The sequence below is a fragment of the Pyrus communis genome, chromosome 16, assembly GCF_041283825.1.
Source record: "Pyrus communis isolate YQ-2024b chromosome 16, ASM4128382v1, whole genome shotgun sequence".
Taxonomy (NCBI): Eukaryota; Viridiplantae; Streptophyta; class Magnoliopsida; order Rosales; family Rosaceae; genus Pyrus; species Pyrus communis.
In genome coordinates, this window is record NC_142580.1 from 4,803,094 (window position 1) to 4,821,411 (window position 18,318).

An 18,318-nucleotide genomic window follows, 5' to 3' on the forward strand; every position below is an offset into this window, starting at 1 on the left:
TATCAATTATTTCAGTCATGCGGATTAATAGTATCACTGGTCAATGCGACAAACACGAAATTTCTACAAATCATGGGAGATTGTGAGTGTGAGGTGAATGGGCTTTGTTTAAAGCAGAAGAGGCCATAGGCCATGTCATTTTATAGATGTGCTGTCTCTTTGGAAGCACGTGTTCCTAATTTGTTACGTTGCTTTCAAAGCATTTGATTCGTTTCATCTTTTTCTCTACGTTTACTTGTCTAATTAGGTGTGTTCTCTGTTCTGTCTGCATCTTGTTTTCTTCGGCAATTTGTCTGTAGTCACATGCAGTGAATCGATGCGTGCGTTGTCAAGCGTAGTACCGGCGGGCCGGCGGCTACAAGTGTGACTTTCTTTTTCATGGACACCCAGTTCCTTCAACTGTTAATTACATACTGCGACTTTTGTTCTTAGCTTTGTCTTTAGTTATTCGGTTTCTCCATACTAACAACCAAACTGGGTTGATCAATTGAACCCTAGGTCGTCGCTAAAAACATGCAAATTATATTTGTATAAAATAGTTGCGTTAAAATTTATTTTTAAGTAATTTATAATATGAATAGAAAAACGATATATATATATATATATAATCTGTTATAAAATCGATGGTGTGTGCAGTGGAATAAAATAAACAAGACACAAAATTTACAAGGTTCCTCTACAGTCAATGTGAATGGAGTACGTCCTCGGAGCAGCAATGATGCTTTCATTATAATTTAGAATAATAAGAGTACAAAATAACTCTCTCTCTATTATCCCCTCTCCTCTTCCTCTCTTTTCTCTCTTCCTCTTCTTCTCTTTTCTCTCTTCCTCTTCTGTGAGTCTTGTGGCTTCTATCTCCTCATTCGTTTTATAAGCAAAGAGAACACTATTTATTTTACAAATTTTCCACAAATGAATAGCGAAAATATTGTGCATAAATAGTAACAAACTATTCACTAAGGTTCGACCCTCTAAGAGAGATCTCAAAACTAGCTGGCAAAGGTATTGGATGCATGACAAGCTTTAGCGTGCCTACATCTACATTCGGCAACCTTGGGTGGGTCATCCACGTATTATTCACAACATAATCAAGCTTTTCTGCCGTATTGCACAAAAATTTTAAAGAATTTTAATTAGAAGAAAGCTCTTAAAATATTGAAATCAAATTAATTGAAAAAGCAAAAGAAAGAAGATAAAGAATTATGAATATATTATTTAAGGAAATCTCCTACCATCCAATCTGTTGACTCCACTACGTAAACATAAAATAATTCTGTTCACACGATGAAAGACCGTGTTCTCACGCATATCACATGATAGAATTAAAATAGGTAGCATTGAGCAGTAATATTGGATATTCCAACATTTAGAAACATATGAAAACCTCTAATTTTGTCTGTGACAACTTCGTGTCTTTGATATTGATTAACACATATTTTTCAAATTAACTCTTCTTACTCTGCTGTCATAAACTTAATACATGTCCATCAATAATAGAGATGGCCACACACAAAATAGGTGTAGAAGATTTGAACTCTCCTAAATCAAAATCAACTAGCTAATAATAATTGCTCTTGTAGAACTTAACTCAACAAAGGTAATGCTATCTACATGCTTATTTTTTATTTTTCGATACGCTTCTTAATTTCAACCGTCATATCAAATGTAGAAGAACACCTTTGAATTATAGTACCAAGTGTGAGACTAAAATTGGATACTGATGAAATAACTGAACAAGCGAGGCACATAATTGTACTGGTGCAGCCTGTAGGGGAAGCAATGGTCATTATCAAGCAAAGACAGGTTCATCTCATATCCACGTTGGGATAAGTTTTCTGACTTGGATTGGTCATTCTATCAATTGATTGGTGTTTGGTATCATCTTTCGATAGGACGACATGTCTTGAGATTGGTTAACAATAGCATCGGTTAAAATGTTTTTCTAGAGCCACCCTGGATCAACCACAGTGATCGATGTCTCCAACCTAACGTTGGATTTGGATCATCGGTCAACACATCTTTTTTTATTTTTATTTCTTTTTAACTTGTTTTCCCAGGTAATTTAATTGAAAGTGAAGGTTAAACTAGACCATATTCTCTTCTTGATCGCTTATGAACGTGTGAAAATTTCGGTCGTTCAGTTTTATATGTGTGAGGATTTCTGATTGATAGTTAAAGAATAAATTCAAAGATATGTTATAATCAGTTGTTTATGGGCGTGTGATGATTTTTGTTCGATCATCTTTACACGTGTTAGAATTTATATCATTTAATTTTCTTATCACGTATCTAATTTACATTGACAATATCTTCTCAAAACATCCTTCGATACCAAAATATTGCTCCATGTATCCGTGAACTGGACAATCAAAATAGATATTTCCATTAGAATTGATATTTAAAATTTTGAATACATGAGCATGATCAATGAAAGGTGAATTAGTATCGCAAATATCCATAACAAATTACAGAAAGCTCCACAAATCCAATGGCAACGGGGCAGTGTGGCACACAAATTTAATACTTTGAGTTTGATGTTGACTTGTCTACCCTTGTTTCTTAACGATAAGGAAACCCTAATCATACAAAACTACCAAGCTAATTTAGAGTTTAATTTCCTTAATTAATTACATGCATTTTCATTGGATTCGTTGTTGCAGGAATACTAGTGTACGGACGGGCATGGTTTGATACTTGATGTCAAGCACAGCCTGCAAGTATTAGTTATTTAGTATAGCCAAGGATTAAACTTTTTTGCCCCCTAATATTAAGTTCGCTTTAGTTTTCTCTTTATATAGAAGGCTTGTAATCGTTTTGTTTTAATAAATCAATGACAATGAAGTTCTATGAATTATGTAATCATCTATAACATATAGTATTTCTTTCGTTTTAATTAGTGAAATAATATTCGTAGTTTCGTGCTCTTTTTCTTCAATATGATGTCAGATTTATGAAAATAACGTAATGTTTAAAATGAGTAATATATCAACGGGAGCAACCTTTTTGTCTTGTAGTTATCTCCCCAAATTCAAGAGGGCCGATCTATAAGATATTAAATTTTGACCATAAACGTGTTGATCATATTGGAGGGAGAGTTTATGGTTCTGATTGTAACATCTGTACGAGGATATATTAATATGGGGATGTACCTCCATCAGTATGTACGGAACACTGCACAATGCTGCATTTATTTGAAGAGTGATGATATTTAGAGCAGTTTTTGATAATTATTTCAGTTTTAATTTTTAAATTTTTATGTTTGAAATATAAAGAAAGTGTACGAAAGAAATAACGGAAACAGATGAAGGGGAGTGTAGTAAGTAGAGATGTAGAAGAAATGCATTACAAAACGAACTCTAAAAATCTAAAAGGAGATAAAACACTATTAAAAAGTTGATTTTTTTTTTCGGTGTTTTGTAATTATTCAATTTTTTTTTTCTTCCTCTCCTTCTTACTGCCCTTCTTCAGCTTGTATTATCTCCAACCTTCCTATATCACAAGCATGAAAAAGGAAAGCTAAAAATAATTATGAAATATATTGTAACTTTTTCCCAAGAGGTAATATCTCACTTAATCGGGTAAAATGGCTACAACTAATGGCCTTGTTTAGTGATTATATAGGTTTGAATTTTGGAATGGATAAGAGACTGAAGATATGTTGAAAGAAGACATTAAAATATTGTGACCGAGAGGCAGGAAAACGATTATTCAAGAAGAAAATTTATTCATTCTAATGTTCTCCAAAATGGTATTCTTCGACCCAAAAAAGAAGAAGTCTGACTTGAATTTAGAGGGTTTTTATTTCCAATTCAATCCTTTGACAAAGAAAATGGGGTCAACTATGGGCCTAGTCCGAGCCCAAAAATGTTAGTATGGTTTAGTTAAAGTCCAAGTCCCAAAAAGTTGCTAAGTAAAAGTTGTTAATTGTTATATTCCAAATTTTCCAGTCCTAGTCAGCATAAGTCACAAATCTCCTCGTTGTCCAAAGTTCCAAACCCCAAGGGAGCATGGAAATGAAGTCAACTAAACGACAGGCCGTTTCGAATTCGCTTTGCGGGGATATTAAAGATCCTTATCTTTTAGCCGTTCATCATATATCGTGCAGTTAGTTTTCGTCAGATGCTATTTATATTCAAATTATTTCTGATCGCACGATATACGATAAATAATTAAGATGTAAGATCCCCACAAAATGGATCCGGATGGGATCCAATTCCAAAAATATCAGATATCAAGCCACGTCACCCATTCCTTTATATTTTGTGCGATCATGATTAAACCACGTCAATATTTTATATTGATTTTTTATAGAGATAATAAGATAAAAAGTAATAAGAATATAAAATGCTAATGTGGCTTAACTGTAACCATACAAACAAAAGATGATGGGAAGGGCATCCAAACATTAGGTCAAACAATCTGCCTCCCTCCAAAATGCCCTCTCTGACGTCGTCTCGTACCTGCTTTCCCGCGCACCATTAGGGCTTCGAGTTCAGACACGCGTTACAGAGGCCCAAAGCCCAAGAGAACATTAGGGCTTCGAGTTCAGACACGCGTTACAGAGGCCCAAAGCCCAAGAGAACATTAGGGCTTCGAGTTCAGACACGCGGTATAGAGCCCAAAGCCCAAGAGAAATTGAGTCGCCGATTGGGTCTCCATTCCAACAACGACGACACCGCTCGGAGCTTGCCGATATACGCGGGGGCCGCCTACCTCCTGGCCGTCCCCTTTAACCGCACCGTTTCGGACATCTCTCTCGTCGCCGACGCCAGCCGGTAAGCACGCAAAGGGTATCGCTGTCTGCTTAATTACAACCACTGCCACTTCAATGCAATATTCAGAATTTTGAAGCCTCATTTCTCAGTTATTATTTAGGCATTTTGATTAGTGAGCTTAATTAGTGGTTAATTAATTATGTTTAATTTGTAGTTCACAGTCTAGAGCTGATTTATTGACTTTGAGATTGGCCGTGACCAACATATTAGCTAAAATCTATATCTAAGGTGAGAAGTTGAGCTGATTGATCCCATATTTTGAAATGACTTAGGGCTAAATATTTTTAGGGTGTAATTTCAGGTGAATCCGGAAGGTGTCGAATGCGAGCAGATGTGTTCGAATCTCCCTAAGACTCTACCATCTGAGATATTGTGGTAAGACATGTTACATAGCAATGTTGGTCAAATATCTGTTACTAGAGAATGTTTACCCTCTTCGTCATCGTCCGGGGTTCATGTGTTTTCAAGTCGTAGTGTGGAATTCTGTTGTTATAGAGCCGAAACGAAAACCTTGATGTTAAGTAAGAGAGGGGGGAAATGTAGGTTATTTGCAGCGATTGGCGGATTAAAAAATCGGTACTTTGCTAATCTGAGCATGGCTGGTTAGTTGTTGAGTATCAAAGGTTTTCTGACAAAAGAAAAAGGTTTGTGAGAGGTAAATCTATCAAATTTCAGCACAAACTAGTCATGCCCAACCGCGCGACGTATCTCTCTTTAAATTGCAGCTGACCTATTTAAACTTGTTAAAGACATAAAGATAATCGCTCTTTCTGATAATAGGTTGGACTGAGTGAATCTCTAGCTATATGTATGGTTGTATAAATATGTACGCACTTTCGACATCTAAAACCCTATTCACTTACAGAGGAGCATTATTGAGTGTTGGAAGCAGAAGACTACTTCCGTTGATTCTTCAACGGCGATACCTCCACGAAAGTTGTTATTATCAGATTGCATGTTGTTATACATTAGTTGTTGTGAATCCTAGTGTTGTGCTGTTTTCTACATTGCTGTAGTTCATGTATTTGTATACTGCTTACATTTTCTTTCTTAGGTTTCCTCAAGCAACAGAGGATGAAGGATAACGATTATCGAGATCACATTCCCGTGCATTCCAATTCTGTTGCGATACCAGATCTACAAATGTTGCTGTGCTGAAATATATAACGTACGCAGAGTCTGTTTCTTTCTTGTATTATCAGTCAGTTATCATTGACAGTGCATTTAGAACGGATTCTTCGGAGCTGCTTGCTGGGAAATTCTATACGAAAGCGTAAGAAGCTGAAGCGTTTGCGGATTCAGATATTCTTCGGATTCGTTCCTAATTCTCTACTGAATAACCACAGTTTCGTTATTAATGCATGTACTTTTGTTCGACTTCTCTATTACGAATGTTCAATCACCCGAGATGAGCTGTGATTTTACCCTTTATGAGAAGGGAATGACGGGTTTACTTGCACTGCAAGCACCTGTTTTTTTGTACATATGAAGTTTGTATAATTTAAATCACTCTACGAATTTAATATTACCTGCAATTTCTTTTCCTTTAAATGATTTAAATCACATGAAAACGCATAATAAAATGACAAAAAGAAGAGAGGAAGATATCCGTACTCCATTTTATTTGATTGAGAAAAATGAATTTGTATACAAGCCAAGAAAAAATTCATTTGATATTGTCACAAAATTTACACTGTAAGACTCTTGAAATTAATTTGATTCTGTGTAGAACCTGTGTAAAGAAAAAAATAATAATTAGATTAAAAAAAATGAAAAAAATGGCGGCTCTCTGTGATTTACTATGCAGAAGTGAGAAACTTCTTCTCCCATGGCAGCAACCTAGTTACAGGATCAACGAAGTACCCCAGTACAAAGTCCTTCAGCCCCGTGTCCCAAACCTCACAGAACCTCAGCCGCCAATCGGACGGCTCAACCGCCTCCGTCCCCTGCCCCGGCGCCCTATCTTTCGACCCCTTATTCCGATCCTCCTGCCAGTCAACCACGTAGGTCGCCACCCTCCTGAAAAACTTGGCCCTGAAAGTCTCCCACACCTGGTACTTATAGTGGTTGATCACCGCGATTCCCTCCGGCACATTGACGTGCCTGTATCCCTCTCTCAGCCTGAAATGGTGCACCGCATTGAGCAGAGTTACGTCGAGCAGCTCCGTCCGCACGATCGACTTGTGCCGCTCGGGACTCTGCAGCCGACAAGTGTACCCCACCATGACTCCCTGCGACGGGTGCGAGCTCAGCCCTGACGGCCCGAAGCTGTGGCAATCGGTTCTAATTTCAGCAACGGTCGCTGAATTTGAAAAATTCGAAACCAGTTTTCGCAGAAAGTTCTCCCCCGGAACACTGAAATCTCCTCCGCGGCGGCGGAAGGCGCGCGGGAAGTAGAAGAACTCGTCCACGTCAAAGAACCCGACCCAATTGCACTCGTCTTTTGCTCTCAAGGCGCAGTGGGAAAAGCCTGCTTCTTGGGTTTTGATCCACGGCCAGCTCTGCCTGCTGACATTGTAGTTCTGCGAATCGAGCTCCCGAACGACGTCTTCGATTCCGTCGTCGCTGTTGTTGTCGTAGAGGAACCACCGCTCGACGCCGAGCCATGAGTGGTACATAATCCACTCCCTAATCGCCGGTGCTTGGTTCCACAGCATTGTGCAAACACAAAGCTCGTGCTTCTTCGGATTGGATTGCACTGGATTGGATTTGGAACTGTGAATTGTGGCCACGGAAGGCAGAATGACGTGGACTGGAGGTCTGGGGTGGCTGGTGTTGTACCCGATTGTGACTCGGATTCCGTGGGGGTTGTTACGGATAGTCCGGGGGAGGAGGCACCGGACGACTTCTTGAGCTGCGGTGACGGCTTCGGTGGAGAGCACAGAGACGCTGTGGTTTTCGTCTCTGTCCAAAATCCCCAACTCGAAATAACATCTTAGCCAGGTCGGATCCGTTATCTTGTGAGGTCGGAGTATCAGCCCCTTAACGAACACAACCGCCGTGTCTCCGTCAATAACCGCCTCGTAAACCACCTTGTTCCATGGAGAAGCCGTGCCGTTAGTCCCAGCCCTCGAGTAGTAACTGCCGCGTCGTCGCAAATCAATGGCTGTGGAGAAACTGAGCGGCGGCAGCGGACACCGGACGATGGACCGGAACTCATCGTAGTCGTCGGTGGATAAAACCGGTCGAACAGCAAAATCCAGGTGCTTATTCTTTTCTTTAACTTCAAGAATGTCGTCACCCGAACCGTTGAACTGCTTGTGGTAAACGCACTCCAACTCCTCGTCTTGGCGGAACCGATTGGGCGCAATGAGAAGCACGTGATCGGGAAACAAGATTCGATCTTGGACTCGAAACGACGGCTGCGATTCTTTGCCGTGGGCAGCGAAGGACTCGAGTATCGAGTTGCTGGCGGTGGAGGAGAGGAGGGAGAGGGTGGTGGAGGAGGCGTTGAGGACTGGCCGAAACGACGCCGGGCGGAAGCGGTCGGATAATACGAACAGAAAGAAGATAAAGAACGAGAAGCAGAGAAAGATGGGTCGCCTCAGAGACAAATACTGCTTCGCCTGTAAGTAGGACCGCACCATGCGCTTCCGCTTGCGGCGCTGCTCTGGCAACTCCATAGTTGCCAAAAGTGGAAACTGAGAAAAAGCCCAAAAAAGTTGGAGACTAATTAGTGGGTTTTGCAGACTTTCAGGGGTTTGAGAGAGAGAGAGAGAGGCTGGTGGTGGTGGATACTGGATGAGATGCGGAATGGGAAAGGCTGGTGGTGGTGGAGGAGGTGGGGGATTAAGAGGTGTGATTAGTTAAAGCTGTCGACGTTGATTAGTTAAGGGATTTTTGGCAGGAAGAAGACCGAAATAATTGAGATTTGAGGTGGACGCTTTTGGGGGAGGTGAATATGAATATTATATTGTAATTTGTAATTATATGGCGTGAGGTAGAAGACAGGCATACAAGAAGGTTGCTCAGAAACTACACATTTCATTCATCTTTTTTTTGTTACTTGTTTACTGCTCTCCATCTCCGCATGAACAGTGAGATGATGATTGACCATGTCGGACATACGTATAAGTTAGGCCACTCCTTTGGTAGCACTCACTTTCGTTTTTCTTATAGAAGATTTTGAGTTTAAATTTCATTGACGAGAACTGCTCATCAAAAGAAGAAAATGTTGATTTTATATTAATACGAAGAGAAATGTTAACATGCTTTTTACCATTTGTGAATTGTTTCAACAACTTGAATTTTTTCTATTTGATTTTTCTCAAGAATAAACTCAAGTACGAAAATCGTTACCCAATAAAAAATATTTTACTCAATTGAAACTAACCATATATGTATTTCATTATTCGTCATCTCATGTTTATAACATAATTTTCGTATCAATATCATAAAATATTGTGCCGAATAGTTCATTGAAAGTCTCGCTTTAAGATGGCCAATAACCATCTAAACATATATATATATATATATATATGTTGTAAATATTGTGTGACTTAAAATTTACTCTAACCAGGTGAAGGCTTTTGGTACAACTTCGAGCTCCATATTTTATCGTTCGATTATGTCATTAGTAATAGTGTGCAAAAATAAAATAATATGGCATTCGTCACAATCTTTGTTTTTTCTTTATCATTATTCTTTATGGTGACAAGTGACAACCGTAAACTTTATTTTGGAAAATTTGACAACCATAAATGTCGTCCACTTGTCACTGACCCATTTATTCCTTTGCTCAAGGATCTATTGACTCTTCCCGAAACCGGATCCTTTGAACCATTGAAATTTGATCCAACAGTTATAATTATTATAACTTTTAGAAGGCTTTCCTGTTTGTAGCCGTTTGATCAAATTTCAACGGTCTGAATCATTTGCTCAGAAGGCTCAGTTTATTTGGATTCGAAGGGGATTCGGTTCCGCTCATCCATGATGGATTTATGATTATTGTATGATTGTGTTTTTTTTTTTTTTTTTTTTTACTACAATGATATAGTTTACATTAAGAGAATGAGGAATTCGGCCAAGCCACACAATGGGCAACCTAATTTGGTATCAAATTCGCCATCTACGAGATTCGAACCTAAGACCTCTCGCTTATAGATAAAAAGGAATACCAACATACCGTAGTACTGAGCGAGTATTCTATGATTGCTATTTGGCTTTTAACAAAGCAAGTTTTATTTAGGGTTTAGTTGTTTTCTCTTCATTGGTGGATTCATGATTTAAATTTTGGGAGGTCCAATATTAAATGTTCAAAGTTATAAAATAAAAATAGAGTGCGAAATCTGAAGAAGAAAAGAAATTCATGCATCCACCACTGATTTTATCCAAGTATATTGACAGACATAAGGAACAAGCATAACACTAATTATATGTCTATTTTTTCTATCGAACAATTTCAATATCACATTTGTAACGAATCTAAACGCAAATCTGAAATAATACAAAGAGAATTATCCGCAACAAAAAAAAAAAAAAATCAATCATTAACCAGTTATTTCCGCTCCCTTCACTCTGCCTATATGGGACATACTTATATAAGCATAGCTCAATTTTCTAGCCCTCCTTAATTATGTTGATAAAAACCTACTAACCGTAACGTAAGCGCATGTCAAGAGGACTAATAACATAAACCTCAAATCTGTTTCTTATCTCGTGATACTTACAAACACTTGTAGCAGCAAAATGTTTGATACACATTGACTTTAGGTGGTCTACGCGTTGCCTAAGGAGCCGGTCGACCTTCGTTCCAAAAGAGCATGTAATCTTTTTTTTTTTTTTTTTCCTTTTTTTTTTTTTTTTTTGGGTTTGGTCAAGACTCAATAGGGAGGGAGGCTTAGCTGGCAAAAGGTTAGGACTTAGGACTCGTAACAAAACCGTGTAAGCTACTGCATAATTCCACGTGCTTCCCACGATAATTCGAACCACCATTCTCACTGTCATTTGATTCATTTCTTGCACCCTAGGAAACATATATTCTCTACAAAGTAAAAGCTTTTTTCCACAAATATTTCATTGAGATCCGTGTAATTTTTTATTTTGATCTTTCTCAATGAAAATCGGTATAAATGATTCATGAATCTGTTTATTGTAAATCATTGTGGTATTTTCAGAAAAATTTGTTAATATTCTCGTTAAGTGAAGGAGTTTGTTTGACAAAAATCCTCTAATAAAGGTGGTCATGTGATCGTTCACGTGAAAATTTGTCAACTTTTGTACAGAATGAGTAAAATGATTTACAGTGGACAAAATTTAGTGACCGCCTATATTGATCTTCATTGTCAGATACCAAAATAAGAAGTTACGACAATCTCATATATTATTTTGGATAAAAAGCCCAAAGTAAAATAGTAAATGCGTCAAATGGCCTGTGAGATAACTTGGGCGGTTCTTTTACATCACGGTAATTGCACATTTAAAGTCAAATTTATTAGTGATATATTGACCGCAAGTTAATAGTAGTAAGGTCAAAGTTTCAATTATATCAATAGCATTAACGACATGTCCGCATTTAAAAAAAAAAAAGAGAGAGTTGACTGTATTGTAGAAAATTTGAGAAATGAAATCCATGACCTTTTTTTTTTTTTTTTTTGTGCACACTCTTGTTAATTTTCGTCTCTTAAAGGTTCGTAAAAAGAAAGGTGTGATAAATAGGTGGTGAAAGGGTGATTTATTCAATTGAATAAGTGTAAATTTTGAGATTTGTGTTTATCCACTATATATTTCTCGAAGTTTAAACTCATCTAACGATGATAAATTGGGTGGTGAGCATCATCATCACTCGAGAGTGATCAGCAAAAATATAGTGAGCATCACCATCACTTAAGAGTGATTAGCTTTCCAACGCACATAAAAGATTCTAAAATGAAGACTTTCATATTGAATTTATGCAATAAATTTAGGGAACTTTAACAAAAAGCTCATAGTACTGTTCACTTTAACGAAAAACCATATTTTTACACTAAAATGTCAATCATGGTACTATTCGCTTTATCCTTTATTTCGTCCTTATCGTTAAAACTCAAAGTTTTCAAACTTTTTTCGTTAGTTTTCTATTAATTTATGGTCAATCGAGTTTAAGTGTTGATTTTGATGGGTTTGTGGTCTAATTCAACATAATAATTAGATAAGCCAACGAATAAAACCATTCGTGAAAAGGATGACTGAAATGAATTTAGGATAATTCAAGGGAATTTATGACAATTCAAGGAATTTATCCAACTTTTCTGTCAAATTATGATTAGCATTTAGGTACTCTAAATATTTAATTTAATGCAGGAAAAAATAGTAGTACGGAATATAATCCGGTCAATTTTTTTTTATTAATTTTTAAAAGGTTAGGAAAATGTTTTTCGGTGGTTGACACTTGACAGGTTTGAACAGTTTAGAAAACGACGGAAAATTTTGAGTCGTTTTCGTATTATTAAGACTGTAAATGAACACATTAGGCGTTTTTTGGGGGCATATTATTAATTATCTAGCTACACCAAGAACAAGTCTTGCTCAATCATTAATAAAATAAAATGCAAAAAGTGTATGAAATTAGGTATTGGTCCTCTATAAAAATCCAGTTCAAGTTTTAATTATTCGAAATGTATGACTTCGTACATTTTATGAAAATATTAGAATATTTAAATTTTTTTTATACAAGATGATACTTGTCACATTTTTTACACCGCATTGTACTATTTTATAATAAAGATAGAATCCACATGTGTTGATTAAATACCTTTATTAAAAATGTGGTATAAATGTATTATAAAAAAATGTGACAAATGTAACATTACTTTTCTTATAAGTTGGACAAGTGAATTGTTTGTCCAGCACCAAAAATGGTAGAAAAGGCCCAATTTTCTATCCTCCCTCCTGCACAGCCCAAATTTTTTGGTCCCCAGAGAATTAGGTTATTTTCAGACCGACGTGGAGATAAAAGAAGTTTCTAGATGCACTCAAACATTTGGTGACCGCAGCATATAACAAAACATATCATTTTTTCGTTATACCCCCGAGATTAGGGAGAACTTTCGATAGTACTATTTGATTAGAGTAACTCTCACGACAAGTAGGTTAGCGTGAAATCAAGTGGAACTACAATACAACATGGTCTTGTATTTTTGTGAGAGATGACTTCAGGACTATCACACACCTTTTTTTTCTCCCGCTACATGCTCCCATCTAGTTTCGTCTATTGTTCTAGTGCTTGTTTGGGCCATTCCTAAACGCGAGAGGATTGTTTAGTCTCTTACGGGCTTTATTTGTTTAAATCATGCACGTGCTTTTTAATTTTCATGCAGATTAATTTTTTCTTGCTTAGGGGTGAAATGGAAGTGTTTGCGCAAAACCAAGCACAATGACGTTCTAAGATTCATAAAACCGACTCCACTCTTAATAGGATAAGGCTTGGTTGTTGCTGTAGTGGTGAAATGGTGTGGGAAATTAGATTTAAAGTATTAATGTGGATGGAACTTGGACTGCTTGAAGCTAAATCTAGCTGTACTACGGCTTGATTTTGCACACACCATGTGACCTTTACTGTTTTTGAGTGAGATGGCATGCTTCAATTTTGCAGCCCACGTTCTCTTGTTCCAATAGGTTTGGAACCAGACAAAAATTTACCAAGGCATTTGTAGTCAGGCTGCCTAGCACCTAAACGGCCTGACTACAAATGCCTTGGTAAACACCTAGGCGGAGATTTTTAGATCGCTTGTATATTTATAGCGACAATAAAACTTATTGAGCATTTACAGCAAGTAACAGCAATCCAAGAAAAGATGAGCAAACTTGGATCTGTAGTTCTGTACAGATTAGCTTCCTTCCCTTACCGGCAATGGTGCAGGCAAGTAATAAATAAGAACACATGCTACAAAAGGCTACTCTGGTTATTGCATTTAAATCTGAAAGCTGCTGTTTGGAGGGTGGTTATTGCATTTAAATCTGAAAGCTGCTTTTTGGAGGGAGGGTAACATACTAACATGTAGAAGGAGAGCCCTATGCTCCCTGTGCATCAAATGCTACATTGATTTATAAATCTAATAAAGTATGCGCACCTACGTATCTGACTTGATCGGCCTCGGCATTCAATTGAATGTATTCGGGTACTTCGATGACGCACAGTATGGTGCCTGTATCTCGGCCAAAATCGATCCATCCAACAATTTCCATTTCCGTTCTATCTAATAAGCAGATGGTCTGAGAAACAAGAAGAAAGAGTTGATTTAGAAATTGCTTGTTTGAGGATAAAGTGCACATTACAAAATTATGCTAGAGGGAGAAGAATGATTACGGTCAAAAACAGAAAGGAAAATTTTAAGCAATCATAACTTCCGACGTTTTGAAATAAAAAACGAACTTCCAACGAATCAAACTATTTAGGTTAATGTTGTAATTGATGGAATGTGAACGTCCAACCAAACACCAATTGGGAATAGGCGGGGAGGCACAATATCGCTTAAGCACGTATGCTAGACTTCCTTCGATGTGGGAAGTTGCGTTGTTTAGAACCTATTTTGGTTTACAGATAAGCTGTATATAATGGCAGGACATGGGAAGGGTATAGGATTTGTATCTGGCTCCCTTGAAGAGGTAACCCACAATTGAACTTTGCGATGTCTTGGACGAAATTTGTTCTAATTTCAGAGGTAACCAGTTTAAAGTTACCAAAGCAGTAAAACTGAAAGCTAAACAGATAATGTGCTTCATAGATTTCTATAGCCAATGGCCTACCGGAGATGATTAAAGAACGTTTTCACAAATTTGTGGGAAAAGTACATTTTCAGTAGAAAGATATACTCGTGAAAGTGTTGCAAAAGATCCACTATGAAGTTCAGCGTAAGAATTATTTTGAGCAAAATTCCAGCTAATTATAAATGCACGAAAAAGTGAACTACCAATCTGTAAACAGGAAGACAAGAAAATATGATGAAACAACTAGAAGTAAAAGATAAAGTGCAAAAATTAGTTATCCTTACCTTTTGTTCAGGTTCCTTGATGATGTAAAAGTAGCTGGCGAAACCCCATCATACCGACTAGCATTGCAAGCCTGAACCCTCTCAGCATCTTGCATTTTTGCCACCGAGTGACCGGTAGATGCACCTCTACTTTGGTGCTGAAACCTTTCGCGGTCAAAAGTACATGACTCAGCACTTGTATTTTTAATAGCTATGTTAGGCATAGCATTTAGTGAGGGAATGGTTCCAGAAGTGAGACTTGAAGTAGAACACCTCCCATCTGTTCTACGCCAGAACTTGGAACTCAAGAATTCTGCACCCGGCAGCTTGCAGCAGGTGTTTTCTGCAGATTCCGAGTTTGGGATCCTTCCACTTGATATTGCCAAATCGTATGATATTTCATCTAGAGCCATCTCAAGGCCGTGCACACGTGACTCAAGAGCATTCAACCCACTCTGAGAGCTCCCAATAAATCTCTGTAGACACGTAGAAAAAGGGGATTAAGTAGCAGACCAGAAGCTTCTTTAACATTGTGCATCACTATGAATAATTTAATATTGGCCTGAAGCCTTTAAGTTCGGAACAGGATACGAATTTTAAGAATGAAACTTTGAAAATACAAAAACTGACTAACAAAGTCAATAAGCAGAGACAAGGAGATAAATCGTGAAACTACACTTCATCTAAAAACTTAAAATGGCAAGACTAAATAACAATGCCTGCATTATCTCATTCCTCATTATCAAATTTTAAGTATGAAGAGACCAGGCAACAATGCGGCAGTAAAAGCCTCATGAAAAGGCAGAGTAACTTCGATTAACAATAATACTACCACCCGAAAGATAAAAGTTAAAAAGAAGACGATGATAAAGTAACAACTCTCGTCGTGGTGCAATTAACATTTCCAATTATGCGAGAAAAGGTGAACAAGTAGAGGAACATACCTGGAGTAGGTTTAATAAACTGGACTGCTGGTTTTCAATCTGAATAAGTTGTTCGCGGATCAAACTGAGATCCTCAGCATCCTTTTGGTTCTCATAAACTTCTTCTGCATCATTGCTGACTTCAACGTCTAAGTCATAGTTTTCATGATCATCAAATGGAACAACACGTGACCCAGATTTTAAACCACCAAATCTGTATACTTTTTCAACAGGATTCTTAGTAAAGAGTAAGCTGTTAGTTTCTAGCACGCCATTTCCAATGTGGTCATTCTTTCCTGATTCCAGATCTCTAGGGTCACTCCTAACAATATCATCCTTATGGGTCACCTTTGAAGAGAGAGAGTTTGGCGTAGCAAGTTCAATTTTCCAATCAGTGGGTTTCTTGTGCTCCTGCTTCGAGAACACGGCAGTGTCTGGTTTTCTATCGTTTCTAGTTAAAGGACTTCCCTTTTTAGCTGTGGTCACCAAAGAAGCATCTGATGGAGGGGACCTGTTTGTGGGGACTGTTTTCTTTGGTTGAGGAATCCTACAACAACCGGCATCATCGGAACTTTTCGATGAGGGAGGAGAGCATCGACCAATCCCATTATCTGGTCCCATCGGAAAGAGAAAATCCAACAGAAAACAGAAGACTAAATGGCATTAGATGGGTCCCAAAGTTGTTTTAACTTTAAAGATTATATATTGCAGAATAAAGACCACAACAGAGCTTACTCAAACTGGACAAATTAACACCAATAGTAACAACAATTTCATAGTTCAAAAAATAGCTTTCGAATTCGGATTCATGTCATAAATCTCTAAAACTGTTTGATCAAATAATTGAACAAGTAAAGAACTTGCAGGCATTTATTGCTACAATTTGTGTTTCGGAAACAAAGAAAAGGCCTTTACCAGTTGAAGATCTGGATTGAATTGGAGCAGGAATCTCTTCGGAATCGCTGGCAAGAAGAACCTTCCACACCTCCAATGTCTCGTTCATAGTTTCCCGGACTAACTTCACCTGTTAAAGAACGAATTAGTAAAATTCCAACAAAAAATATTAAGAAAAAAAAAAAAAAAAAAACTGATATGATTGAAATCACAGTACTTTTCCTCTTCTCCTACCCTTTCTCAGCAACCAAACAACCGATTTGGGAGGTGGGGAAGGCAATATACCTTATCAAATCTCCGACTGTCCAAGGCATTCAAGCACGAAGCTTTATAAATCGGCGCCAAATCTGTCTCCACCGTAGCCACCTTCCCAAGCGCCTCGGCCGCGGCCTTCCTCGTTGTCCAGTCCTCGCTGCTCAAAAACTCAATCACGCACGGCACAAGCCAGTCCAACGCGCTTTGGCTCGACGCGCCACCAGCCCCGATAATGCTCCCAACAAGCACCAGTAGCGCCGCCTTGGCCTTGAAGCTCTCGCTCTTCGCCAGCTTCGAGAGCCGCTGCAGGCTCCGCTTCAGCTGAACCGGGTCCGGGTCAGGCGCAGAATCGATCGCGGCGGCCAGACACAGCGCCGAGCCGATCTGAGAATTCAAGTCTTGCTCCGTCGCCAGAGTGTCCATCAATGGCTTTAAGAATGACGACGAAAACGGCGGCGTCGTGATCTTGGACGACATGGCGGAAACTGCCTCCACGCAAGCGGATCGGACGACGGAGTCGGGGTCGCGGAGACGGCGGACGACGGTGGAGATCATTTTGGACAAAAACGGAGCGAGGGCGTCGCCGTGGGAGTTCGACAGCAGGGTGAGGAGAGAAACGCATTGCTTGCGGACGGGCGGCTTGGTGGAAGAGTCGGTGTTGTGAATGCAGATGAGGAAGGTAGCGAAGAAGCCGGGGGCGAGGGTTCGGGCAATGGAGTCGAGCTCGGCGGAGGCTATGGTGAGAGTGTCGCGGTCGGCGAGCTTGTTGAGGCAGGTGATGACGCGGTGCTTCAGATCGGGAGTGGAAGATCCGGCGGTTGGTTGGGGCGAGCTGCCGAAGGAGGCTCGCCGGGAGAGAGACGCCATTGGTGATTGCTGGCGAGGTGTTTGATGGAATGCCGCAGTGAACTGGGAGGGGGTTGAGTAATTGAGGGAGGAGGTCAGTTTGTGGGCATTGGGATTGGGGGAGATGAAGGGGGAGGCGGTTGAAGCGGTGGAGGGAGAGTGATTTGGCGGCAGAGTTGTATTGGGGATGTATCAGTTGGAATGGGTCTCTGGGGTTTTTAAATGTTTGAGAGGGACGAGGATCGCTGAGTGGACCTGAGTCGACTTATTACAGTGTACAGGCAGCATCTCGGTAACTTCTTATTTTTTCGCGGGGAAAAGAAAACTACCAAGTTTTGCCCTGAATTTTTTCGTTAGGACAAAAATTATTGGAGAATTATTTTCACATATTATTTTTAACTTCTAACACATTTAAAAATGAATAACATATTTTTTCCTTAAAAAAACACCTTTTTTTTTTTTTAATTATGGCCATTAGATTGAACAAATCAAATGAAATTGAATGCCACAATTAAATAGAAGTGTGTAAGAATCTAAAAATGGTGTGTGAACATTTTTTTCTAAATTATATTATGTTTCGAACAACTTTTTAATTTTTAAGTTGTTAAATTTTTACTGTTGTAGTTATTAAATAAAAATCTAACAGTTTAAAATAAATTAAACTTTTTTGTCAAA

General features: G+C 38.6%; 1 protein-coding gene, 2 long non-coding RNA genes and 1 pseudogene across 7 annotated transcripts; 2 read left to right on the plus strand and 2 right to left on the minus strand.

The window, feature by feature from the left end:
- The first annotated feature begins 4,625 nt into the window (after window positions 1-4,625).
- LOC137730782 (uncharacterized) lies at window positions 4,626-6,326 on the plus strand. 3 transcript variants are annotated; one of them, XR_015958016.1, is made up of 4 exons: window positions 4,626-4,775; window positions 4,930-5,003; window positions 5,077-5,150; window positions 5,830-6,326. It is a non-coding gene; the product is annotated as an uncharacterized LOC137730782 (long non-coding RNA). The 3 variants fall into 3 exon arrangements; XR_015958017.1 differs by lacking the exon at window positions 5,830-6,326 and adding an exon at window positions 5,641-5,807; XR_011068216.2 differs by lacking the exon at window positions 4,930-5,003.
- A 45-nt stretch (window positions 6,327-6,371) lies between these two features.
- LOC137732181 (glycosyltransferase family 92 protein RCOM_0530710 pseudogene) lies at window positions 6,372-8,732 on the minus strand (annotated as a pseudogene). Its single transcript, XR_015957405.1, has one exon. The product of XR_015957405.1 is annotated as a glycosyltransferase family 92 protein RCOM_0530710 pseudogene (transcript).
- Window positions 8,733-13,558: 4,826 nt separating this feature from the next.
- Window positions 13,559-13,848, plus strand: LOC148689853 (uncharacterized). Its single transcript, XR_015957856.1, has 2 exons — window positions 13,559-13,696; window positions 13,737-13,848. It is a non-coding gene; the product is annotated as an uncharacterized LOC148689853 (long non-coding RNA).
- Window positions 13,640-17,937, minus strand: LOC137731618 (TORTIFOLIA1-like protein 4). Of its 2 annotated transcripts, none has more exons than XM_068470777.2 (5): window positions 16,828-17,937; window positions 16,564-16,672; window positions 15,670-16,259; window positions 14,747-15,201; window positions 13,640-13,967 (listed from the first exon to the last, which is right to left on the minus strand). In XM_068470777.2, exons 1-5 carry the CDS (start codon window positions 17,662-17,664, stop codon window positions 13,952-13,954), a joined length of 2,007 nt encoding a protein of 668 aa, XP_068326878.2. In that variant the 5' UTR covers window positions 17,665-17,937; the 3' UTR covers window positions 13,640-13,951. The 2 variants fall into 2 exon arrangements, with proteins under 2 accessions (XP_068326878.2, XP_088543991.1); XM_088687865.1 differs by having other exon boundaries at window positions 15,670-15,797; window positions 16,828-17,826.
- Between the last annotated feature and the right edge of the window lie 381 nt (window positions 17,938-18,318).

What these genes read in the sequence shown, in the direction of transcription:
- LOC137731618 (XM_068470777.2), bottom strand. Translation starts at nt 17,664, where the DNA reads ATGGCGTCTCTCTCCCGGCGAGCCTCCTTCGGCAGCTCGCCCCAACCA. An exon ending in ACAGTCGGAGATTTGATAAG is followed by an intron (nt 16,673 to 16,827) that starts GTATATTGCCTT and finishes GTTCTTTAACAG; the next exon opens with GTGAAGTTAGTCCGGGAAAC. An exon ending in GTTTATTAAACCTACTCCAG is followed by an intron (nt 15,202 to 15,669) that starts GTATGTTCCTCT and finishes ACGTGTCTACAG; the next exon opens with AGATTTATTGGGAGCTCTCA.